The sequence below is a fragment of the Phyllostomus hastatus genome, unplaced genomic scaffold, assembly GCF_019186645.2.
Source record: "Phyllostomus hastatus isolate PE091 unplaced genomic scaffold, TTU_PhHast_1.1 phas_scaffold_21, whole genome shotgun sequence".
In the NCBI taxonomy this organism is placed as follows: domain Eukaryota; kingdom Metazoa; phylum Chordata; class Mammalia; order Chiroptera; family Phyllostomidae; genus Phyllostomus; species Phyllostomus hastatus.
In genome coordinates, this window is record NW_025334017.1 from 42965817 (window position 1) to 42992191 (window position 26375).

At 50.0% G+C, this 26375-nt stretch overlaps 1 protein-coding gene across 5 annotated transcripts in view; it reads right to left on the minus strand.

Annotated features, from left to right (window-relative positions):
- ASAP1 (ArfGAP with SH3 domain, ankyrin repeat and PH domain 1) overlaps positions 1-26375 on the minus strand; it is a 271886-nt gene that overhangs the window by 56948 nt on the left and 188563 nt on the right. For all 5 annotated transcript variants that reach the window (XM_045861006.1, XM_045861004.1, XM_045861007.1 and 2 more), the window contains 6 exons: positions 16425-16499; positions 15874-15923; positions 11377-11506; positions 9829-9914; positions 3629-3704; positions 2431-2517 (listed from right to left, as the gene is read on the minus strand). In XM_045861006.1, coding sequence (XP_045716962.1) covers positions 2431-2517; positions 3629-3704; positions 9829-9914; positions 11377-11506; positions 15874-15923; positions 16425-16499 — 504 coding nt within the window. The remainder of the gene's footprint in view (positions 1-2430; positions 2518-3628; positions 3705-9828; positions 9915-11376; positions 11507-15873; positions 15924-16424; positions 16500-26375) is intronic.

A 26375-nucleotide genomic window follows, 5' to 3' on the forward strand; every position in this document is an offset into this window, starting at 1 on the left:
GCGTGCCAGGCGCTGTGAAGACAGCGATGGATGACACCCAGCACCTACCAAACAAACTGCAGGCCCAGGACAATGGGCTATTGGGAGAGACTCACACACAGAGAGCGGGGACCTTCGCAATGATTTGTGGACAGCACTTTTAAAAATAAAATATTTTCGATCCGAAAAACAGTTATATAGCAGAGAGGTCCAGGGAGGTTAGGCTATTATAAAAGCTTAAGATGATCAATCCCACAGAATATCTGCCACAAATCAATAGAGAGTTTCGTTCTGGGGATAAAAAGAAAAAAACAAAAAACGAGTCTACCAAAAATCTGGAGGTCCAATCTACAGCTCGAACTCTCGAAGCTTCCTTGCACGGAGTCAAGTGAGAGCCTGGTTGGCGGGGGTGAGTGAGGCTGCTCAGTGATTTCCTGGGCGCCTTGCTCTCCCGGGTCACTCTTAGATGCCTTCACACTCCTCTGGAATTCTAGTGCAAGGGTGAGAAATGTCTGGCCACAGCCTCCTTTCACATGTAACGGAAGTCATTAAAAATCACGACCTTCTTGTGTGCATTTCAATGAGGGATGACTGACAGCACGAGGATGGACAAGGCGTGCTTTGAAAGATCAACTTTACTTGTAAAATGCTCTGGACATGGTGCTCATGAAAACTCATCACTTATTAGTTTGGCACGAAGTTAAAATCAATCAAGCCATGTGCACTTCCACACGTACACACTCCTTTGGCTTGTACGCAACTTTGTCTTTTAGTTACTAGCGTGAGCAGACCAGACTGGTCTCCATGCAAAACAAAGGAACTAGAATAGTTTCCTTTTTTTTTTTTCAAGAAAACGTCCATTCATAGGAAGGAAGTAATCCTATGTGACAAAACAAAGGTAGGAAGTGGTTAATATATACCAGTCAGTACAAAGCCTTGCACATTTCTCCCCAGACAGGTCGACCTCTCCTCCTCACAACCCGGGTCTGAGTACTGCTCTGGCGCTGAGCAGTCCTTTGAGGAGACCACTTCTAGGATTGTGCACCAGCGATAAGCACCCTTGAGGAGACCTCCGAGGCGGGGGCAGACGCTGGCTGGGGCTCTGCATGGCGTGACGTGGGTGCACCCGTCAACTGGCTGCCCCCGGCCACAGGTGAGCAAGGCACCTGTGTTAAAGGGCTGGGCTTCTCTCCCGTCCCAAACCCAACACGTGTGTGACGACTGGGAGCCGTGGAGGGGAAGGCTGCAGCCACTCGGTAAGGAGCCTTCGTGGCTGCTGTACAGGACCTGGGGCTGCTGGGCCAGGCCTCCCATGCCGGAGGGGTGTGCTCTGTTGTTTGGTGTGCCTGGCTTCGTGTAGACTTGAGAACCCCTTTCAACGACTTTAGAAGTTTATACACGCTTTGCCATGGTGAGTTAATATCATGAGGAATCAAAAATGTAAATACTGTGTTCAGATATTACACTTGAACTCAATGCATAATCATTTCATAGTATGAATGGGCATATTTTCACCTTCTCCCATGTAACAGTTGGCCTCACTGTTTCCTTGACCCTCAGCACCAAGCCCACACCCTTTGGTGAGCATCCAAGGGGCCCCCTGGTCAGGCCTGAGTTTTCACCTCAGAAACTGCATCTTGTGCTTCCACCCACCTTACCCCAGAGTGTCGCCGGCTGAAGAGGCCGGGCAGCCCTGTCCCTGAGTCTTTCTGGCTTCCTCTCGCCCGACAGCTCTCTTACGGCATCCACGCCACTCTCGGTACGGCTGCTCACTCACACGGCTGACTCGCTCTACTTTCTACCAGGTAATGACCCCCTTCACGGAGGGACTAACGCTTACTGCCTAGCACAGCGCTGGCACATGGCAGGCACTAATTACGTGTCTGAACAACAACTGAACAAATGAGATTTATAATTAAGGATCTGTGTGTGGTCATCTAACACCTACCACGCTGCCTAGACTCCATCTCAATATCCATGGACTGTTTTGCCTTCATTTTCCTGACGGGGCGTGGTGGGGTGGGGAATGGGCAAAGCCGCTGTAGGATTCTGCCTCAGGCTAGTTCTCTGTTTCCCTGGTACAATGGGACAGGCCCCGGCTTTGGCTGCCTGCAGAGAGACGAGCCGAAGAGGACAGGGGTGTGCCCGTCCCTGCCTCTCCCATGGTCTGGGAGCGCACACTCCTGAAACACACATCAGCAAAGCCAGGATGAAAAGTCTGGCCGTGGAGCTGTAGATCGGGGCTCGGGACGCCTTTTCTAGAAGACGGGAAGAGGACTAACACACAGCTTCCGCCCTGGGCAATGGGGTGGGTGCACACTTGTATCTGTCCCCACAACCACCCTGGCGGGAAGCTGCCAACGTGCCCAATCTGGCAGAGGAGACAACACCAAGGCCATGGCCACGGGCCCGCCTGTGTGGTCAGCACTGCTGGAAACACAGAGCACCTACTTCTTTCTGATCGAGTTGAAGAGAGGATTTGATTAAGTCTCGGAGTGCGGTGAGCTGTTTCTTCTCTTCATCCTGTGTCTGTTTTATCTAACGAGAGAAAAAAATTATTGCTGTCACCATCTCTTGTACACTGATGAACACAGTTTAATTCACCCAAATACAGCACTCGCCAAACAATTCAATGACGTGGCGCATTTCCTGACTCAAATCCTTTCCATGGTCTCGCTGTCGATAGGAGAGGTATACTTTTCTTACCTTAGGAAGGGACCACTGAGTTCTGTGCGCGAATAATGCAACATACTGTCTGATTAAATAACGCACTGAGGCTAGATAATGACCTCAAAGGTTCCACTCCAAACCGAGTTAAGAAGTAACATTGAGTTCTGCTCTTTCAGAAGGTGGCAGCGAGAGCACCACGATGGGACAAGGGGGCCGCCAGAGAGCTCTAAGGACCAAATCCGAAGGGCTCACGGGGGTGGGGTGGTTCACAAAGCACCTCCACGAGGGCAAAGGATCGTTGGCAGTTTCGAAACGTGTGGCACTTAATCATAACCAGAGGCATGTTAACTGCTGAAAGAAAATCAGAAAAAATACACGGCCACACACTTTCTAAAGTTATATGAAGACGCAGGGTACTAATTGTAACTCTACAACCGTGTTTGAGCACACGCAGTTGCACTCATAAAACACACTTTTAATGTTACCCACTGCCAAGTGGTTTACGGGAATCGAGGTTGATGTTTATATATATCTGCATTTAGTTTTCTTCCTCAGACGTTTTCCTGTTGATTTTGCTATATAAGAGCAAAACCAAGACATGAGGGGAAAAACAGAGGAACTATAAAACAAGCAAGCCGAAAGAAATTCATAAACCCGCCTACTCGGCGACAGTCCCCTAATTTTTATCCTGTCGCCGTCGACCGCCCACGATGCCACGGAGGCCTAGACAGAGCGTCGTCCAGAAGCAGCCACGAGACCCTTCTTCCCACTCCCCCCATGCTCCCGGAGCCCCCTCCGGAATATGCCGGCACTGGTGACATCTCCGGAGAGACGGACGGTTTGTCTCTCTCTGGGTTTACTCTGACACATTACTGAACTGGTCGTCTTTTCGTGAATACTCTTCTAACACAAATTTCACGTTTACTGGTACTTAGTGACAAAGCAAGTTACAATGCATGTATTTTTAGAAAGAACTTACGTTATATAAATCAGCAGCCAGTTTCTCAATGTATTGTTTCAGTTTATCAGCCGTTTTCAAGCCATCTTGAAAGAAACTACGACGGAAAACATGAGATTTACCAGCCGTGTAAAAAAAGAAACGAGCCGCAATTACCCGAAAACTCCCACCACGCGCATACACGTGCCCTCTGCCGCGCATCTGCACAGAGCACATCTAAAGCGACCGTCGGCGTTTCACAGAGACACGCCGACAAACGCGTGTGGGCACTACTGCTGGCGGGCACCGCACAGAGGACGCAGGTCACAGCCGCTGTCCCAACACTGTGACTCAGTCACACGTAGGCCCATCCACACACAGACCAGCCCCTCCTCGCTGTGCCTCATTCGAACTCAGAAAGAGGGAGGGGCGCCTTCACCAGCGGGGTGCCCTGGCACCGGACTGGACGCTCGAAGGAGAGAGAGAGGGGATGGGACCGGAAAAGAGAGGCCGGAGACAAGTCAGTGTTCGGTCAGTCCCCCGCAGGTCCCTGCGCCCCAGCACACATGCGGAACGCAGGACGCCGAGTGCACGGCGCCGATGGGTCTGGAAAAGCTGTGTCCCACCACGAGTGTGAGAGGGTCGCCTTGGCTCACCCTGATGGGTAACGTGCACCGACACTGGCTGAACATTCACCGCGTGCCAGCACGCTCGGCACTCCACCCGAGTTAATACACGTTCCCCTCACAACGACCCTACTGCGTTTAATGAGCACTTAAATCACGTCGCCACTCCAAGGGGGAAACTGAGGCACAGAGTGGGCACGTAGTAGCTTGCCCGAGTCGCTCACACCACACACTAGTCGGTGGCAGGAACGGGATTCGAGTCTGGGTTCTGATTCCGACACTCCCGCGCTGGCCGACCCGGGGAAGACATCTCCCGTCTGAACACGCCACTCGGGGTGGGGGCGCCCCTGCGCTTCAGTGCCGGGAGCTTTCCCTGCTGTGCTGAAAGCGGCCCTCGCCACAGGTTGTTTCTCAGCACACTTATCGGTGCTGCCGTCGCCCCACGGAAGGACGGGCTCCACGAGGACGAGGGCTCTCATGTGCACGTCCCAGAGGGCCCGGCACAGAGCAGGTGCTCGCTCGGTTAGTGGTTAGACTGAGGCACATCCAAAATTCTCAGGGGACAAACTGGGACCCATATACCTCTATTTAGCTTAACTTGTACAGTCGGTGGTAACTCTACAACAGTATCAGAACTGGCCGTCAGAGTAATTACTGAAACCCTCAAGTTCGCAAATTCTTTAAGAGTCACGTCTTCGGCAGAGAACCCTTATGAGGAAGAGAAACGCTACCTTGAGAAAGGTGTTCAGCGACAGGGATGAGAGAAGAGAGGGCTTTTTGGTGAATCATGGAACTGGGAATCCACACTTAAACCCTTGTCTCCTGATATCCAGGCTTTCATCGTCGCCTGTGGGGACGCAAATTAAACCTGGTGCAGGACTGGGTAACCTTCATTGTGTGTTCTGGCCCCGAATACCTTTCCGGTTTTACCTCCCACCACTTCCCTTAAGAACTCTGGGCTCTAGCCGTGCCGCACTGGTTCTGGTCGCTCTCCTGGCCTTTGCACTTACGTGCTGCTCCCTTCGGCTGAAACGCCCTTTCCCGCCGTGTTCCCTGCCAGACTCCCTCGCCATCTTGCCATCATCTTGCCGCTCCGCTCATCTGCAACCTCCCCAGGCAGCTCCCCCTAGTCCTGCCAGTCAAGGGGTCGGCATCTTTAAGCTTGTGTCCGGGCCTAGGTACCAGCCCTACCGCAGCTGGCGAGGCTCTGCGTGGAGCAGGCCATCCCTGAGCCTGTCACAGGTGTCTCACATGGTCACCCACCCCGGAGGCAGAACACACCCTCCTTAGAACCAGCATCTCCTACTAATCAGGGAAATACGGCTGCCCAGTGAATCACAGCAAAACCAACTGTTGTCTCACACTGCACTCCAGTAACTTCTGGGGAAAGGCCGGAAGGCGGGGCACTTCAGCGTTAGACGGACACTGTCAGGGCACCTCTTACACCAGGAAAAGGAAGGGCTGGGTGGTCCGGGGCTGGAGGCCAGGACCCAGGCAAGTCACGTGGCTTCTGTATCCAAGGGGGCGAGCAGCACAGCTGACACACGTGAAACCACTCAGCAGAGTGCTGCGTGGTGGGGACGTGCTCGGGTAACGTTGGTTTTCTTCGCCGAGGCTGCATACGTTTATTATACGAGGACTGATTTCCTTCCCAGAGGGAGAGAGATTCTTTGAAGATATTTTTGCAAGGGTGTTTCATTTTCACTTTCAGCATGAAGGGAATTTAGTCACTTTCTTTTTTTTTTTTAAAGGGAGTTTAAATGAGAATGCTCTAGATCTGTTTCCCAATATAATGTTTGCCACTGGTCATATGCAATTAATTTAAATAAATTTAAAATTCAGTTCAGTTGACGTGCGGCTTGTGGGCACCATGTTACACAGCAAAAAACACCTACATTTTCATCCTTGCAGAAAATTCTATTGGACATAAAGAATAGACAAACTGATATTTAAACAGCATACAAGAAATGTTATAAAACATATATTTTAAGGAGAAAAAGGTCACTGTTTTAGTCTGTGGGGGGCATTGAAAAAAATAGTTATTTTTTAGTGGTTAAAACAAGCACAGGGGGGAAAACTCCTACCAACTAAAAGACTGAGAAAAAACCCAAAGGAGCCGGGATCCCTTGCTCCTCAGGGGGGACTTCTGTCGCCGGGACGGCGGTCCTGATTTCTGTCTAACACACGTGTGGGTGGGACCAGCCTGTCCCCCACTTCTGTCCCTACTACCTGTCTTGATGTGGCTTCTTTTATTCCCTAGTTGCAGGACTTCCCCACTCAGATTTCAGGCCGTTCTGAATGATCGTGGTCCTGTAGTTCAGTTGTCATTCTGCGTGGCTGCGGGAGTAGGCGAGTACTGTGTTTACCTGCGCCACCATCTTGGCCAGAAGTCTCCGCATTCTCACCCATACTAATTGTCTGTTATGCTGTCATCGTTGCTTTTCATTATAGCCATCCTGGTGGGTGTGAAGTGGTTACTCAATTGTGGTTCTGCTTTGCATTTACCTAATGACTAACGTTGACCATTTTGGTTCACGAGCTTTTTGGCCATTTGTGTGTGTGTGTGTGTATATATATATATTTGAGAAATAGCTAGTCAAAATCTTAGCTCATTTTAAAACTGGGTTGCTTATCTTTTTGTTGTTGAGTTGTAAAAGTCTCTTATACATTCTGGACACTAAATCTCTATATGGTAAGATAAATGATTTCCACATTTTCTCCCATTTTGTGGATTGTTCATTCACTCACAGAAGCTTTAGACTGAAGCCCTATCTATCTATCTATCTATCTATCTATCTATCTATCTATCTATCTATCATCTATTTATTTCCCTTTGGTTTCTCGGGCTTTGTCTGTTCTGACACATTTTTATTGCACACCTATAAAATGAATGGCATGGCTTTGCTCAAACTACTCATCCTTTCTGAGCTACAATTTCCTGATTGCTCTTGATAAATGTTAACTATTATCATCCGTAAAATGAAGGAAAACACTGTTTGTAAGTGCTCTTCACTCTGCAGAGCATAATGATACTTGCGAGGTGGTGGAGGAGTGGGTGAACACTAGGGTGATGTGTTTGTTTTGAAAGCAGCATGTTACTGAAAGTGAAGAGTAATTGGTGTGGGTGAGCCACAATGGGTAACGAAAAGTCAAAAGCTCTTCTTTCCTGCTCCCTCTTTTCCCCCATTCTGGCTGCCGCGTCCCCGCCGAGGTGCCGCGACTCCACTCCACGAGGGATTGGCGGAGCACATCTGCCCTGGAGCGCTGCCTGACTTTGGACCGGAAGTCCTTCTGGGGACAGGAATGAGGACTCAGAATAGGAGTCTCTCTCTTCTCAATCTCAGTGGATGCTTCACAGGCCCGCTGGATGTCTGTGACGCGTGGGAGGGCTTGACGGAAGCGGGAAAGGGCAACAGTGGTCCCCAAAGGAAAACAACACTGGCTTCCCGCTGTGATGAAGTTCTCGGGGTTCAATGGGGGCTGGCCGAGGCTGACTCTCATTATAACCCAGTTGTGCTGCTGGATGGCTTAGAGCACCTCTACCCGCAGGGGGTTTCCACTGTGCGGGGCTGCCTTCCACTGACACCTCTCGCCCTGGGGTCCGAGTCCAATCCCACGTGCCACCGCCTCCTTCAAGGAGCCTTCCTTAGTCTCTGTGGCCCCAGGTCTCTCCTTCTTTTAACACCCCTTGTTATCAGTCACTTCCTAGCTCCGTTATGATCAGTGATGAACCCGACTTACTTCCTGTTCCAGGTATTCACTCCCGAGGGCAGAGGCTTTGTTTCCTCTCTACCCCAGAACCTGGCAAAGTACCTGGCTTTTGTTAAGAGATTAGTAAATTATTTGTGGTAAGGGAAAAGTCAAGAATAAAGAGAAGGCGAGTTAGCCAAGTAGGGTGGAGTTGCTCTTTTTCTTCCACATTTATTAACAAAGGCATACACACACACACACACACACACACACACACACACCCCCATCCAACCATCTTACATTTTGGGAAACTTGTTTGTGTAGGTTAAACCCTCCTCTGTGGACTGAGAATTTGAGATCAAGAGATTTCTAAAATCAACTGAAATCAGATTTGCTGCCAAAGCATTATAATTCAGAAGACTAAGAAATTCACGTATTTCTGTAAACGTTTCAAAGCAATAATATGTTTCTAGGAAAACTAAAATTGAGGGAAGATGAAAACCTTCTCCCTAAACTAAAATCAGGGACCACCACACACATTTCAAGTTTCAACAACACCGCCCCCCTGCCCCCCATACTAGGAAGCCTAAGGTTAGCCCAGGTCTTCAGCATGGGGCTGTCAGAGGCAAACTTATCTTATAAACATGAAATTGTTTCCACTGCAATGCATTATCTTTTATATCTGGAACACATTTATACAAGGTGGAATTTACTTTGAAAGAGGAAAAAAGTTAAATCATTTCATATACATACTAATTTGATGATTAAAAAGCTTCACGGGAAGGGACTCAACCCTGTCTTACGAAGTCTGTGAATGATTTTTAGCCACTCTGAATCATCTCAGCAGCAGACACACTCACGTAGCAAGCACTGGGCTGAGCATTCCTACGTGTCTTATCTCGTGCAATTTGCGCATCCTCCCAAACCTGAGGAAGGTCTACGAACCTTAACCCCATTTGACAGATGCGGATACTGAGGTTTAGAGAAGCACCTGATAAAGGTCACATGGCTGCCTAGCTGCAGAGCCGGGATCCGAACCCAACTATCTGTCTGACTCAGGCCTCGTGCGTTTCCCGTCCTGTTAGTGCTGACCTCCTTGAATGTTTCTCTTGAACGCAAAGATCTTCCTGCGTGTAACACCAGTAAAAGGATTAAGTGAGCTTACCAAAGGAAATCATAAACGTGAACACTTCGGGGAGTAGGTATCCTGTCTAGCCCTAATGAATGACTTTCACATTACTCCACTCACAAACGTGAGAGCTGCCTGCACGGCTTCCCAAGGCCCCTGCGCGACTTGCACATCACGCCTCTGCCAGAAACCCCACAAACGCTAGCCCGCGGGGTCAGCAAGAAGTGAACAAGCAAGTGCGGTGCCACAAACCACGAACATCGTCAGAAAGTGGCCTGGCCATGTGAGCAAACTGAAATGGGGCTGGGGCAGAACCGTGGGTATCTCACAAAATATACCAGCAATTCAGGTATAAATGCAGAGTCCTCTTAATGTCCGAATTAACAACTTCACTTAATTTAGACGATAAAAAAAAATAACAAAATCCCAAGCAGGAATGTGTGATACAAATGACCCAATACTAGGTGAGTTACCGAGGCAGCGGGGAGGGGGAGAGGGTCACCAGGAAGGCCTCTCTGGTCACAGGGACACACGTGTCTGTGATAAGGGCTCCGGGCCAACGCTGGCCTTTCTAAGGAACGTCACAGTTTCACGTAGCCAAGTGGCTGCACTAACGCGAGTCACTGATGTACAGGAAACCATGACTACGGAAGACAATGCTACTTCTTACCACTTGGCTGTGGAAGGCCATTCTACCACCGCCAGTGGCCAAATGAAGGCCAGAGAGAAGGCAGGCAGGGGGCCGAAGTGAAGGGTCCTTACTTGAGCTCTTAATTAGACGACAACGGTCTACTTACTTGCACTGTGCGTGATAATACTTTATCAGGTTCTGCAGCAGATCCACGCCCTTTTTGGTCTTGATTTCATTAACTTTGATGAGATACTGTGGAAAGGAGACAGAACTGGGTGTCGGTCATTACAGACAGGGCTCCTCAGTCACGGTCTGGGGTGGCAGACCCCCGATCGTGACCTGCACCGTCACTGGGCCTCGGCTGTCTCCAGACAGGGCGAGCGTGATCTAGGGAATGCCGATGATCGGGCACAGGCGCAGGCGCACTGAACCAGTTGTCAGGGTGTTAGTGTTTACAAATGCTCGACGTTAGTTTGTTAGACAACCGGAAATCAAACACAGCAAAGCATTCTGGATAAAATTAATTTATCTCCTCTGCTGCAGGGGCTCTCAGACTTAGAGTTCACGTGGTTAAGGCCTGAAAGATGGTTCATTCTTTGCAGAAAACAAGAGAAAGAGCATTCTCTCTAAGGAATATGCTGGAAGGTATTAAAATTTTTATTTTTTAAAGATTTTCCTTATTTATTTTCAGAGAAAGGGGAGGAGAAGGAGAAAGATAGGGAGAGAAACATCGATGTGGGAGAGAAACATCAACTGTCTGTCCTCTTGCACACCCCCAACCGGGGACCTGGCCGGCAGCCCAGGTGTGTGTCCTGACCGGGAATCAAACCTGCGACCTTTCAGTTCACAGGCTCGCATTCGATCTACTGAGCCACACCAGCCAGGGCAGGTATTAAAACATTTAGACCCCAGAGCTGAAGTAGAAAGAATTTCTGCTACTGAAAATAGAAGAATAAAAACAACACAGTATTGCTTTGTGCAGTAAACACCATGGGCTCTGATTCTGACAACTGGCCCCGGTTTCTACTGTTTGTGTGTTGACACTGCTGGCTCTTGTGTTGTTGTGGGGCAGTGTGCACAGGCAGACCAGTTCTAGAAAGAGGCAAAAGTTCATGGGCAGGGGAGAGGGCGATGGAGACAAAATTAAGGAGGAAAAACTTAAAGCAGTGTCCGCAGGGGCCGGTCTCTAGGTCCCGGCGCGGGTGTGCGATGAGAACACAGTGTGAGAACCACCGCTCTCCGTCGGAGGCAGCGTGCTGCCCACTGCATTTTCCCCACGAGCCCTGGACTTTCTCAACGACCACTTCGTTCAAGCTTTCGCTCAAACTGGACACGTGGTTACAAACAAACAAACAAACAAACAAACATGCTCTAAACCTGTCCCAGGAAAACCTAACATTCACCAGGGTTACCTCTCGCCAACATTCCCCCCCCCCCCCGCCCCCCACACTCATTTACAAGCAACATTGAAGTTCTCACCAAAGAATCCTGTTTGGGCTTAAAGAGCCCCATAGGCCCCAGGCTCAAAACATGAGACAACAGTGACATGGATGATCCCAAAGGCTTGGAGAAAAACGAGATTGGAATCCTTTAGTGAGAGTCCCCTCCTCTCCCAATCACACACAGTCTGCTCTGAAGCGCGAACACCACCGACCCGCGGGAGGGGCCCGAGTTCACGCGACTCCAGGCGGACGGCGGGCGAGGCCGCTCTCACCTCACACATCTGCAGCTGGAAGAGGCGCCGCTCCTTCTCCATCTCCTCGGCGATCTCGGCCCCGGTGATCTCCGTGCGGATCATGCCGTGCTGCTTCGCGTGCTCCCTCTTCTCCTTCTCGATTTTTGTACTGTGATTAGAGCAGACATCGCCATTAACACACACACACACGTACGTCTTTCCTTCAGCGAGAACCACTCGATTATTCCTTAGTTACTGGAGGTAAGGCGCAGGCGCTGGTGAGCTGGCAACAGCAATCAGCAGCAGAAGTCCAAGTTCAAAGAGAACAAACACACTGACTGGATTTCCACCTAGAAAGCTTCTCACATTTAACTTTGATCTCGCACAGAATGGATTTACGCGAATGCTTACATGTTGGTTGGCACAAAGAAATTCTGACAGTTTACTTTTTCTCGGGGAAATGCTTTATGATGAAAAGAATCAGAGAGTTAAAGAACTGAGGCATATTCTGATTTTCAACAGATGACTTAGAATTATTTCAAGACGAAGTACGTAACAGGTCTTTGTGGGGATGCACGGAAATTAGTCAAAGGCAACTGCCAATATTCCTGTAAACTTGGGCTGCTTCCATATCCCAGTAACACATTTTAATCATCCAACCGCCAGCACTAGACTGTACAAAAGGAGGACTGGGAGGAATCCAAATCTCTCATTTGGAATCTATGAACCCTCCTTCAGGGGGAGGCGCCCAGAATGGTAAGAAAGAAGAGGTCCCACACTAATGACACCTACAGCACCCGAGGCTAATGCTCAGCTATGGCAGCGGATACTCTGGTAGTAACGCCAAGGGTCACAGTCCTCTTTCCAAAAACCCATTTAGCTTGAAAACAGACTTCTGATTTCAGAAGCAGCCTGTAATTTCCAGCTGTGACCACAGAGACTAAGTGACTTAGCCTTCAAGTCTTCCTTTAAATTGTGGTGTTGGAGAGCCAGCCCCAGCGAAAGCTAAGCTCCAGGCCTGCACGCAAAACACAAACAGTGGAAAACCGCCCCACCGACCCGATCAGAGGGAAAGCCGTTATAGTCGAGGCTGGGGTCCACACTGATACCTGCACGCTGCCCCGAAGCAAGTCTTCCACCCTGCCGCCTCGGCCGTCACGCAGGAGGGACGGCAGGACTTTGCCAGACGGAAAATAAACCTCGGCTCCCTCCCCACTGGCGTGGGTGGGAGGAGCAGCAAGAAGCCATCAACACTGGAGAAGAACCATGAGGGGCAAGCGTCACTTCAGAGCAATGACAGACCTCCGAGTCAACATGGTGGCTCGATCACCCGTGTTTATTCCTCCTCTGTTCGGCAATCCCGCTAACACGACAGGAAAGCCATTAGAAAAGTGTCATGTTCCAAAGGCAAGAATTGGAGACAAAAAGGGAGGAGAGAATTCTACAAATGGTGGGAACAGCAGGCAGGAAAAGAGGGAGTCTGCACCCCAAATGATAGGCTCCTTGCCCGCCGGGCCTGTGTGGCTTCCGGAGAGAAAGTTACCATATGCAATCACTAGACCGGGGGCTGGGGACTGCATGGCTCCAGATGACAGGCCAGGAGATGTGACATTTAGAACACCCCTGACAGAAAAGCTGTCTTGACATCCTAAAGCTTAAAACCTAAAAAGGCAGCTCACCGCCCTCCTGACAAGCCCTGCCAGTGGATATGAGCTTTCAACCCACGTTTGGGAGCCTTGCTCTGAAGTATGAACAGGCAGCCAGGGATCGGAAGATAATTGAAGGAAGGCTCCAAAATGAAAGTGAGAAATCAAAATAAAAATGTCAGGGATGGCAGTGAAAGGAGCCAGAGGTAACAGGGAGCAGAAAAATGTCATAAAATGTAACCAAATCTTCAGAGACCTAAAATAATCTATCTATGGAACAAGAAAAGAAACCATTAAATTGTAAAAAAACCCCACAAAAAACCCAACCCAACCCAGCAACCACATAAAACCCAACTAATTGAGAAAAAGAGCTTTTAGAAATTTAAAATATTATAGCCTTAACTGAAACAGTGGGGAGAAAAGGCTGAAGGAATAACCTAAACTACAACATAGACAAAGAGCAGAAAAGAGAATTACAAGGACAATGTAGAAAGTCCAATATTACATGAGAGGAGTTTTAGAAGAATGAGAAGATAAAAGCAGAAGAGAGAAATTACAAGAAAAAAATTTTCAGAACTGAAGAACTAAAAACTGCAAGTAGAAGGTCAGGATGCACACCATGAAGACACTTTGTAAAAAACCTTTTGTGAAAAGAAGACCTCAACATTTCCAGCCTGAAAATACCACCGCCCCTTCTACACTGTAGAGAAATAAATGGGAATCAGAGACGCATCAGATTTTTTCATGATCTGCAATGGAGTAATGCTCTCGATGCCTTGTAAGAAATTGGTTATAAAATTATGATTATACATCAGCAGAATGAAGATAGTTTTGGGCATGCCTGAAAATTTCACCTCCTTTAGAGTTGTTCCCTGGAGGGCTGTGCCGGCAAAACAGGGACTCCCCAGTGGTGGGGGGGGGGGGAGAGGAAGTAGGCGCCCCTCCACGAGGGGCGGGGGCAGCCCAGATGACAGCCCCCCTCTGACCTACAAAGCTGTGACAGGATGTTTCCAGGAGAGCAAGGAAGGAGCTGCCAGGGAATTTAATAACTGATATGGAATCACTGTAATAATACAAGTCATGCATTTTCTACACAGAAACATTATTAATAGGTGCTGGACACCTGTTGGAACAGACGAAAATTCACAAAAGATTCATATAGAACTAAGTAAAGGAAGAACAGAGATTTTTTTTTTCAACTAAGAAAAAGCAAAAAATCGAACTTTAAGAATGGAAATTCAGCCCTGGCTGGTGTGGCTCAGTGGACTGAGTGCTGGCTTGTGAACCAAAATGTCGCCGGTTCGATCCCCAGTCAGGTCACACACCTGGGTTGTGGGCCAGGTCCCAAGTTGAGGGGCGCATGAGAGGCAACCACACATTGATATTGCTCTCCCTCTCTCCCTCCCTTTCCCTCTCTCTAAAAATAATCAATCATTTTAAAAAGAGTAGAAATTCAATCATAATACACCACTGAAATTGACAATGGCTATTTTTTTAAATCATCTTTTTTTAAAAGATATTTTTACAAATATTGATTTTTCTCTGTAACTCATAATCAAATGAACCCGACTCCATCAAATACATGTTATGTTTCATTCTTTTCTTCCCGTACCAACTATATGTCAGTGAGAAAGATGTACCTATCTTGGGAAAGTAATTGGTTGTCAGAGGTTCATTAAAAACCAAAAACAAAACCCAAATCTTCCTAATGAGGTAGGTCCTCAAATCAGGACCCACTCAACTCGCTATTCCTGTGATACATTTCCAGGTCCAGGTAATTCCTTCATTCCTTCACTAAATACTCCCTGTGTAACAACCACATGCCAGCGACTCTGACGGGCACTGGGAGATTCAATTACCACCACACACAGGGACCGCGTGGTCACTGTCCTCACCAAGTTCAGATTCTAGGGGACAGTACCGACAAGGGAACAGACGAGTCATGTACCGTTTGATAGAGGAGCTGTGAGTGGCACCTGGGTCACCTTAGAACACTTAATGTTCTGTGACATTCACAATACGGACCACCAGACACTCCAAGGTCTACAAACACCACACGGATTTGTGGATGAATACAGTCGTGCCACCAATAGCTGCAGCCCTTTAGCTGACAAAGCACGTATCCTGTTCTATTGTTCCTCTGTCCTACAGAGGAGGTATGTTCCACAGCAAGTCGACAGCAAAGATTTTTCTCCCTGTTCTGTGGCCCCCTACCCCTCCATAACTACTTAGTTCTATTTGGTCCAAGCGCACGCAGTCGCCTCTGGGCAGGGCACTACTTAGTCACAGGCACGGGCGTTCACAGCCCACTGTCGGGGAAAAGAGATGCGCTGGCCCCCAGCATTCGTCCACATCGGCTGACCACGTCAAGGGCCTTTTTGTTCTCAGCTGCATTTATAACTGCCCATGCACAAAAGTGTTTCTAAGACAGCACGCCAACAACGCACTTATTACGCAAGCAATTACAAAAGCAGTTTGGGAGAAAAATATTTAATCTTGAGTTTTTCTTTTGCTTGTGTTTTCCTTCTACTGTTACTGCCGCCCACGGAAATGCCTTTTTATTCTCTTATGTTTATAGTTATAGGGTTTTCAGCCAAGATTTTTATGAAATGCTTTCCAGTACGTTTCTCCTCCCACCCCAGCCCGTAGCCTGGTGTTACAACCGTGTCGGGACAACGATGAAGCAACGTGTTGCAGTCCGGGACGGTGCGGGGATGCGCCCGGCCAGCCTCTCAGCCCTTGCACGTCTACACTAGACAGATTCGTTGTCCAGAAGATGTAAGTGACGCGCTCTGTCCTCTTCTCGGTCATTCTTTTTCTTAGGAAACTCACCACAATTATTAAAACAAAAACGAAAAACAGAAAACCAAACCACACAAACACAACTTACAACTTCGTCTCATAATCTTTCCAGGCTTTGTCGAATGGCTTCTTGAGATCCTTAGAAAAGAGAAAATGAAATTGAAATTCAATGTACTGTTGTTTGAAGGCAAGTAAATAATTTGCAAATAACATCTTAGCAAAAATGTTTTCCTTTACAGGATGTTTGGAAGTTTATACAAGACACCTGCACGCACATCGTGCTATTATCATTACAGACGAGAGGCCTGAGAGAGTTGGAAGCGCGAGTACCCTGGTCACATGGGTCAAGTGGGACCCCACTGGCCCCAGGGGGTGTCCCAGAAGTGGAGCCGGCCCCAGGGGCAGACTCTGCCCCACCCACCCAGGCTCCCGATCTTCCTCAAAGTGTCTGCTCCGTGTTCCCCAGTCAACAACATTATGGGAACTGGAGAATCTTTCCCAGTGATCATCTTCCAACAATATTTTTTATGCTAAAAGGGTTCAGAATGCCTTTTAAATGCAAGGACTACTACGATCTCAAAAGACCAAACAAAACCAATCCTTTCAAGTTACAGGGGAAATCAAATTGTGCACACTTACTCCTTTGACTCCCTTCAGGTCTCCCTTTAACAAGGAATCCAAAGTGAAGATCACATTGTGGTTCAGACCCTGGAGCTGCAAGACAAGCAGAGGTGCCGGAGGGTTAGCAGAGAATGCACATGTGCAACGGCGAGACCGGTCGGTGCTGCCTGAGCACTTCCCACTCACCGGGCTTCAGGGCCTCACCTGCTTCACCTGCAGGAGAGACTCCCCCCCAGCCGTGGCCGGGCGGCATCCCTGGCCCCACCCCGCCACTTCCTTTTTATATTCTTTTCTGGCATGTATCAGACCTACAATCATCTGCCTTGTCCATATGTGGGTTTAGTCTCTCTGACCAGAACGCAAGCTGGACGAGGGCAGAACCTGGACTGTTCTGCTCACGGCAGCAGCCTCAGTGCCCAGACTTCCCGAAAAAGACAGGTGTTCAGGACGGCACCCACCGCTGGGGTGCAGGTTTTTCACGGTTCTGAGCCAGCGGCCTGGCTCGCTGTGACTTTAAGATGGCAGGAGGAGGAGTCTGCAGAGGAGAGGGAGAAGCTGCGGCCCAGTGGAGAGGAGGGCGGCTGGGGAACCAAGGGAGGGGTGCACGAGAGTCAGCAACCCCGGGGCTGGGAAGAGCGCACAGTGCAGTTTGTCTTCAAGGAGGCCACTAGTATGGTAAGTCCGCACTCAACAGCGTAGGTAGGTTCCGTGACTTTAAGGGACACGAGACAGTGAAACCAATTCCACCGCAGGCTAACTGATATCAACATGAATTAAGTTCCCACAGCATCTCATCAGCATCATAGCGAAACATTGACCGAACAAACTTGGCTGTTGTTTGAGGACCTGCAGTATCTTGAAGTCAATTCTAGTAGCCTGAAACGAAGACTGCAGCCACCTGCAGAGATGGAGAGGTGGGTGGGTTCGCTTACTGGAGAACTAATTTTACTTACATACAAGCATCATTTGTCTGTCCGTCTGTCTGCCCATCTGTCCACCCACCATTTACCAAGTGCCCATTCTCTGACGCCCTCTACACCGGAGTGAGGGCAGCAAAGAAAGAAAATGCCACTTCTGGCTTCAGAGAGCTCGCACCCCAGGGACACGCGCAGTCAGTGTGTGCCAGCGAACACCTCACCACGCGGTGGCATTGCGAGTTGTGTGAGAGGCGGAGGGAGACAGTGGTGTGAGAAGAACCAGCGCCGACACTCGCCAGCTTTGTGTGTGACCCTTTTAACCACATCTCCAAAGTGAGGATATCCCAACCTCTCCTGACGGCTGCTGTGAAGACGGAATGAGTACAGGGAACAGGTCCACGTGGCAGTGGCGAATGTAGCTGAGCCCGGGTTCAGACAACAGCCAGGCGGCACACAGGAGCCATGCCCACAGACTGGCTGTCCCATGGGGAACCAGGCCCGCATTGTATCTAGGCTGCTTTGAGGCTTGCTTTTGCTAAAATGCCCTCACTCCGAGTTAAGACAGCAAATGTTTAATGCATATCTTTGAAGTAACTTCCCAAAGTCTGTGCTAAACCTCCCAAGGACAGAATGTAACCAGTTCAACCCATTTTTCCCTGGCATTTGCAACATCCTTTCTTTGTTATCAGTATGAAGTAATCAGCAACATCCTTTTCTTTGTAATCTGTAAAAGGTAATCACCTAAAGCAAACCTGTGCATAATGAGTGAGGACCTTCCTTGATATAAAGCTCCAGGAAAGGCAATAAAAGCCTGTCCAGGCAAGGGTCAGGGCACTCTCTCACTCAGAGAGTGGCCATGCTGTCCCTTTCCTCCGCCCTACTTCTGCAGTCCGTGTGAATCTGTTTGTAGCACCCACCGCAGACCCCGCTGGCTGGAGTCCGCACCGAATGAGTTAATGCACGTGAGAAGTGCTGGATTCCTGCTTATTTGTAAGATCACGTGGACGTTAAACATGAGAAGGGCAATGTGGGAGCAGAGAGGGGCCGGGCAGGGAGGCCTTCCTTTGGCCCCTCTCCTCCCGAAGCTTCTCCTGTGCCTCTCGTCCAGGCTTCCTGCTCTCTGCAGGTCACCCCACGCCCCTGCCCTCCCTGCTCCCCCACTGCACGCACGAGTAAGTCTTTCAGTGCAAGCCACCAGACGGGCTGGGTCAGAAACAACCAACTCTTTCTCATTTCACAGACCAAGAGGTTCTTACCGAGACAATTCTATCCATGCAGTTTCACCACCACCTGTACAGAGAAAGCTGGCCGGCAGGCTGGCCAGCAGTGAGAGGCCGCAGATTCAGTCCACACCCACCTGCCCAGGACACTGATTCTCAGGGAGTGCGTTGAGAGTTGAGAAAGAATCATAGGTAGGATGATGCTCTGTGGCTTCCCAAGGGGCCACAGGACATACACTGATACAGAGAATCAGCACCTATGGTGCTGAAACTTCTTCACGGGGCAAATGATTAGGAAGAAAACGTCTTTCAACAGGCCCCTTGGGTTGGGGGCTTGCAGGTAGTAATAATAATGATGATGATGATGATGATGTTGAAAAACACTGTTCTTGGATAAAAGATGGGAAAATAAAGCCCAACAGGACTCGTCCTCTGCCCTCGATGGAGAGACGAGGTAACATTTTGCTCTGGGTCCCCCGCAGTCTCGTTCCTGGGAGACGAGCCCTTGCGTCCTGCCAGGCTGTGTGCCTCGGGCCTTTCTGTGGATGGTGGGTGAGTGAGGTGGTGTCCGCCCCCCCCCCCCCCCCACTAACCAAGCCAGTGCCGACCTCTCCTTGCTCATGGAGGCATTAGTTTCCTTCAAAATCCTTACCGTCCTTAGCCCTTCATGTATGTATGTGTTTCCTTACTGGGCTGCTGTGCGCCAGTGTGACCGCAAGCTCTTTGAGAGCAAGGTCTGCACGCTCACTGGTGCATTTCCAGAACTTAGAACACGGCCTGGCACCGAGTGGCCTCTCGGCAACTATTTGCGGGATGAAGGAAACACAGCGGCGTGTGCTCGAGGTCCTTCTCTACAGGACCGTCTACTCTGGTGGGGAGGTCACCGTTCGTCAGCAGGGGCTGGTTCATCCATTGTGGAAGTTCTACACGGCCGCCAAAATGGGGCAGCTCTTGGTGTCTGACTTTGCAAATGCTCCCAAGACAAGCTGTCCTGAAGTGAGAGCAAAGTGCAAAACAGAGTTCACAGTGTGCGAGGATCTGTCTAAGAGGAGAACAAAATACGCTATGCTCGAAGTATTTCGGAAAGGACGGAGGAAACTGCTGAGACCGGGTCCTCTGGAGACTGCGCGGGCAGGGGGAGGGACGCTTTTCACTCTGTGCTTTTTTTGCATTTTTAAGAAGACTTAGTAACACGTACCATATTGTTTATTTAAATAAAAAAGTAAAAAAATTCTAAAACAACCAAAAAAATGAAAATAGCGATTATAAACCATTTTTAATGTGCAGTCACCGATGACACTAATCCCTTGTGAAACGAAGCAGGAAAAAGCATGATGTTATTGCCCTCTTGATCTGAAGGCTGCATGAGAAAAATGACAAAAGAATCAGGCCACTCTGTGGTTAGCACTGAGCGTGGGGGCTGCGAGGAAGGCAAAGTCCCTCAGAAGCCATGGACCGACCACACGGCACACACAAGGCACATGCCTCAACCTTCCGATGCCGTCACCGCGGCCAGGCCTGGGGCAGGCGGCGGTGGGCTGCCGATGCGCGGATGGAAAACCCCAAGAATGAAGAATTTCTTTGTGGTTATCCACACACACATACTCTAGGGGCTGATAAGAGACCAAGAAGGCCAAATAACGTGCATGACGAATCCAGAATCTTCCCAGTGACAAGCCTGTATGAAAAGGCCACAGGAGAACAACTTAAAAACTTACAAACTCTTCCCAACCTACTTCCTGGGAGAAAGTAGGTTCATTTATAAAAGCTGGCAGAGGAGACTGTTTAAATGAGAAGCGAACGGTAACGACCTGTCCTTAAAAAGATACAGAGAGGCAGTGAAGAGAAGGAGACCCATTTCCCGAGGAAAGAACACTCAGGCATCACTTAGGGAGAGGCAAAGCGGAATGCCTTTCACTGGGCTTCTCCGAGGAGAGAGGACCCTTTCCTCCGACGCTTTAGGGTGTTGCTCGGTAAGAGGTGAATCATGTAGCTGCACAGCTGGAGGATTCTGTGATTTTCCTGTGTTTTTTTTTTTTTAAACATTTATTCTCTAGCTCTTTCAGGAACACGTCTCGCGGCCCGAGCAAGACTTGCGAACTGCGGTGTCCCGAAAGCATCCCCGCCGGCGGCTGCAGTGCAGCCAGCGTCACACAGTGACAACACGGGACCGACGTCCTGCAGCACCTTCACCATCTCCAGTGGGTTTCATTAAAGAGCCTTTCCAATCTACCACACGGCTATTTTCCATTTACGTCGCTAAAATTCTAACTCCATTCTCACTTACTCAGCTATAACCCGTTTCCTTCCCTTTCAGGATAAGGTTGAGCCACAAGTTCTTCGCGGGGTTCCCCACGACGAGAGGCAGAAGCCCACGGTTTAGGAGGACATCCTTTCCCGTCTTACTGAGCCCACGGCACGCTAGAGACCACGCTGGCTGGGGCCGATGCTCAGGAGTGGCAAGCACAGCCGCTCCCCAAACCACCGCTGCCTGTCTCCTCCCGCACGGCGCACGGCGGCTGCCTCTCCTGCGAGCACACACCCCAAGCCCGGCCGGAAACTCGGAATGCGCCCGCTGGGAGGGGGCGGAGGTCTACCTGTCACTGTGCAAAAGTGACCTGTGTCAGCAAATAAACTGCAATTGATACTGGTTTTGATTAAAACAGCCGTTTATTCTTTACCATTATTTGGACACTACCAGGCTTGGTGACGACTTCACAGTTTTCCTTTATGGATGGACAGACACACACACACACACACACACACACACACACACACACCCCTTCTGATTTCCCACTCTAACTTTATAGCTTTACCACAAGATGAAAGGACCTCATTTATCTGCCGACTCATCACCCATCTTCCCCTCCAGGAAGTAAGGCTTCTTAAGGGAGGGGCCGCACCTGTGTGCTCACTCGCTGACCAGACCCCAGCGCAGGAGCCATGCAGCGGTCGTGGGTCACCCTGTCCTGTGGTGTCCGTGCGTGCTGCCCTCTGCGGCCCAGGGAGAGGGCCGGTGACCTGCCACGGGAGGGCAGCAGAGAGCAGCCTGGCTCTGCAATGGCACCTCCAGGATACCTCCGTGCCACTGCCTCAATTAGCAAGGACATAATTGGCTTGCTTTGTCATCCCGCATTAATTCTGACAGTCTCCCTCCCTTTGGCTGGTTCTCTCTCCTTCCTCTTCACAGACTGAGAGGTTTCGCTGAAAGTAAAGCTAATGCAAATCTGCTGACTTGCTCAGCACGTTGGAAAATCCAATTAGAACAAGGAGCCAGCTCCCAGCAGTGAAGACATTTCCCTGGCATAAATTAGGCGTTCTGTCTGGTGGGTTAACTCCTTCACACCCTAGGGAGCTATTGACCACCTTGAAGCTATTAAAACTGGAGCCTGGTTTGTCATCAGGCCATTTTCCAGGGGATTAAGATACAGACCAAAGCCTTTGAAAGTGTTTTTTTCTGGCCCGAGCCGGGAAGCCCACGGGCATGTGGCCACTCATCACTCCAGGCCTGGATAGCTGGCCAGCCGTTGGCCTTGCTGACTCAGTTTCCTAATCTGACAATGAGAGTTCCAGCACGATCCTCAACTAGCCGCCAGTGTGAGAGGAGCAGGGAGAGCGACACCACACAGCTCCTGCTTTTCCATTGGGCTCCAGTGGCTGCCCCTGATAACCACCCGCAAGGTGTTCTTAGGTAACCTGTTTGCACACGCTCGGCGAGTTAAGTGGAGGGGTCAAACCACAAACCAGGTCTTGACTCTGAAGTCGGTGAAGCATGTATAGCACTGTTTGCAGATATCAGAATGTTCTGAAGACTATAATATCCTATCTACATAAATACACAATTATCCGCGATTACTGACCTATTCAATTCAGCCTTATTTTGTTTGTTTGCGTTCGGGAAACAAAGAATGCTGCTCACCAGTGGAGGGCACTTACATACAAATCCAACACAAAAGAGAGCTGGAGTTACCCCCCACCCCCTGCCCAGGGATGTGGAGTGCGGGGGGGGGGGGGGCGGGGGTGTCCAGCATTCTCGAGGCGCAGGTGCCATTTGAGAGACTTGGTGTCCCTGCCTACAGAGCGGGAATGATAAGGCCACCTCCTCCACATGCCGCTGAGGGGACTACGTGCGATCCAGAGGCTGGGCCCTATGCATGCAAAATGCCTGGCGCAACAGAGACTAGGTTGATTTTTTTTAAAGAATTTTCTCACCCTTGAAAAGCTCAGTGGTAGTGGTGGAAAAAATATGACAGCACTTCAGATAATGGAAAAGAGTTTTGAGGCTGGGTCAGGGGTGCGGGGACCCCCAGGCATCCTCCACAACACACCACGTTCTCCCCATTGGTGACTTTCGTGGTCCATGTTTGCCTGCCTCCCTCTGCACGGGTCTCCGCAAACCGCGTGATAATGCACCCCACACTGTGTTATGATCTAGGCAGAGCGCCTGAACCCGACTTATTAAAGTGACAACGGTACTGTGTTTAACTCACGCTACCTGCAGTTACTGCTCACAGCCACTCTGTGTGGTGGGTCTTAGCCTCACCTGGTTAATGGGGACACAGGCTCGAGAGGTTAAGTCTCCTGCTCGAGGTGCAACAGTGGGCAAGCAGGCGGCCGGTGTTTAAGGGATGTACCGACTCCAGAGCCCACGGCCCTTTCCTGTGTTCCCAAGTTAGAGTGCTCTTTCAAAGTGCTGATCCGATCACATCGCTCTCCCGGTGAAAACCACTGGACGTCTCCCCACTGACCAGGATACGAGTCCAGCCTGGTTCAGGTCTGGCCTGGGCACCTGCCCAGGGCCCTCTGCCCTTCAACCACACCAGCCCCTTTGCAGCCTCACCCTCTGCCTAGACCACCCCTCCTCTGGCTGTTGGCCGAGAGCCTTCTAGTCTCCACGTCACTTCCTCTGTGAGGTCACAAGGGTCACTTTACTCTTCCTATCAGAACCCTAATTTTTTTGGTATAGTTCACAACGTCCCTTAAAAAATATAAACACAATATAAACACAACCTTTGGGAAAGTCTGAACTATCTCAAGAAAATGAGCTTCTTCACTGGACCCGAGGAAGGACTGACAGAACCACAGGACCTTGGCTACGGGCTGTTTCTGCCCACTTCCTAGTGGACGCAAACAACCGTGAAGGAAGGAAAAACAAAAATGTGCCACAGTGAATTCACACACCAGAGATGGTCAGCGTCTAAATAGTCTATAGTTGTAGCGCATGCTCAGACGTCAAAAGGTGCCCTCAGGCATCTCTGCGGACAGTGACAAACGGAAACAATGGAAATGTGTTCAAAATAGGAGACCGTGTAAGTAAACCGCGGTGGAACGATGGGCGTCCGCACAGCTGTCGGAAACAAAGTCACGGACAGTGCCTCCGGGCTCTGCGGGCCCGGGGTGGGGCCCGGGGTGGGCGGGTGCGTGGCTGCTGCCAATGGGGGCTGCCACCCTGCTGCAGCCGGGGCCGCTCTGCTCCCGGTTCCAATCAGGCTGTAATACTTCACCGAACAGAAAACCATGTTCAAAATATGTAAATGAGGAAAAGCTGGTTACAAAAGAGTGCTACAGTATGAGCCCAATGTTGTTAAAGTTTATGATTAAAGAATACACATAAACAAGATATATGTGTGAACAGAAAAATGGTTAGAGGACATATAGATATAGATACATCTCAACTCCTTCGTGGTGGGCTGGAAGGTTACGGGTGATTTTTGTCTCTTCCCCCTGTACTTTCTAAGTTTTCAACAATGAATTGGCATTATTTTTGTATTCAGAAAGTTATTAAGAGAAATATGACGGAAACACAAGAGGGCGATATAATCAACCAGCAGCCTGTTTCTCATTCAACTTGTGATTGGACCTGTTAATACATGACACCAACCAGATGGTACGTATGAAAGTAAAACCGATTAACTAGGCCGTGGGTTCAGAGGACCGAGGGTGCGGCTTCTCGGTGGCACTGCAGGGCTCTGGAGCTCTCTCCAGAACGACCGTCGTTATTGGTGGTTCTCCGAGTGGGGTCCTCGGGCTGTCAGCCATGTCAGTGCCGCCTGAAAACTTGTTCGAGATGAAATCTCAAACCCAGTTAGTTATCAGATGCTCTGAGGGTGGGGACCAACAACCTAGGGGGCATGGACGCAAGGTCAAGTTTGGGCACCACTGCCTTAGTCTAAGGGCGTCCAGAGTTCCTCTAGAGAAGACCTCCAGTCAGAGAGTGGCCGTCACCTGCCTGCCTGTGGTCTCAGACGTGACCACGGTGGATGGAGACCCGAGGTGAGTGGTGGCCCTGGGAGACCAACACAGACCAAGGGAAGGCAAAAGGCGGATCCCACCAGGATGCCAAAGGCTCCAGGAACCGACCAGACTGATTGAAGTGAAAAGTACTGTTCTACAAACTTTACCGAGAAAACTTCCTTAATGTAGAAGAATGCAATTCTGTTTTGTCCAATTCACTTTGAGTAGAGAATGGGCCACATTCATCATCATCTCCCTACGCTGAGTGAGAACAAAAGCACTGTTTTCCGTCGCATCACGTGCAGCACCTGATTTCACGTGAGGACGACTGTAAGAAGGGGGGCAGTCAGATCTGCACGACGAGGACGCACAGGAAAGCACAAGGATGGGGGCCCACCTAGCTGCGCTGCGGTTTAAAATAAGACATCCCAGCCCCTCGGACTTCTTTCCTGTTGAAATGATTAATCAGCTGGTTTGCCATCAACTTTCAGACCTTTCATCTCACTTCCGCGCGTGTCGTGTATAATTTGTTGTTTCGACTAGAACAAAACCGTACTGCCAGTGGGGTCAGATCCCGTCTTCCTCGCCTTCACCGAACGTCTTCATCACACGGTGCACGTTTTACAGCAACACACTCGTGCTTGGGAAGCACCTTCCCGACACAGTTTCAAAACCCACTCAGTGAAGCAAACACGCACACGGGCTGGCCCGATGCTGGAAGAGCAGCGGCACGTGAGCGCAGACACGCCGCCCGCACTCAACGGACGAGAGACAGAGACAGCTGCTGCCCCTCGGCCCGCGCGGCCCCGCCCTGCTGGCTTCATGGCTTCCTGGTCAAAGACTCACTGCACTCGACACTCAGTGCAAATTTGAGAATTCAGAGAATTTTCGTCTCAATGGTGGCTGTGGTAGCCGCCGTCAGCTGACACATTTCGAAGCCGCCCTTGCGGAGAAGGCACCGCCTTCCACATCACGCCTGGGACGCCCACCGCTGCCGGGGACCCGAGTGTGTTCTCTCTCCTCCTGGGCAACGAAACGCAGGACGTGCAAAGACCCGGCCCTACGGACGTGCCCATCTTCCCCTGTGAAATGAAGGGGCACATCAGCGTGGACTGTTAGATGTTCGGCCTAAGCAACCTCTTAAATAGGGCGTGACAGCCCAGGTCAGCACCGCGCCTGGAACAGAGCGAACACTTGGTGAACGCCGGCCGAGGCAGGGCCAGAATCGAGAACGTCTCTTCTTTAGAAAATGCTCTTACCTCAGTCTTTCAGCATCAAGTGTTATCAACCAATGCTTAATGCTGTCTAGTGTTTCTGGTTTTTAAAAAAGAGCATCTAAAATTTCATAAGGATCTACTACTTGTCTGTGGCTCCGCCCAAGGGTCTCCCTGCCCTGAGCCTTCCCTGACACCCGTGTCTTCTGGATGAACGAAGGAGTGAGCGAGTGAGCGAGTGAACGGAAGACTCTGCCTCTGGTGACCTGGCTTGGGAAACGGTGGGGCGGAGACCTGAACTCAGCCGGACCTGACTTCAGAGCTGTGGGACTCCCGCCCCTCTCTGAACTTCCAACTGCTCACTACAGCTGGGCAATGCAGTCA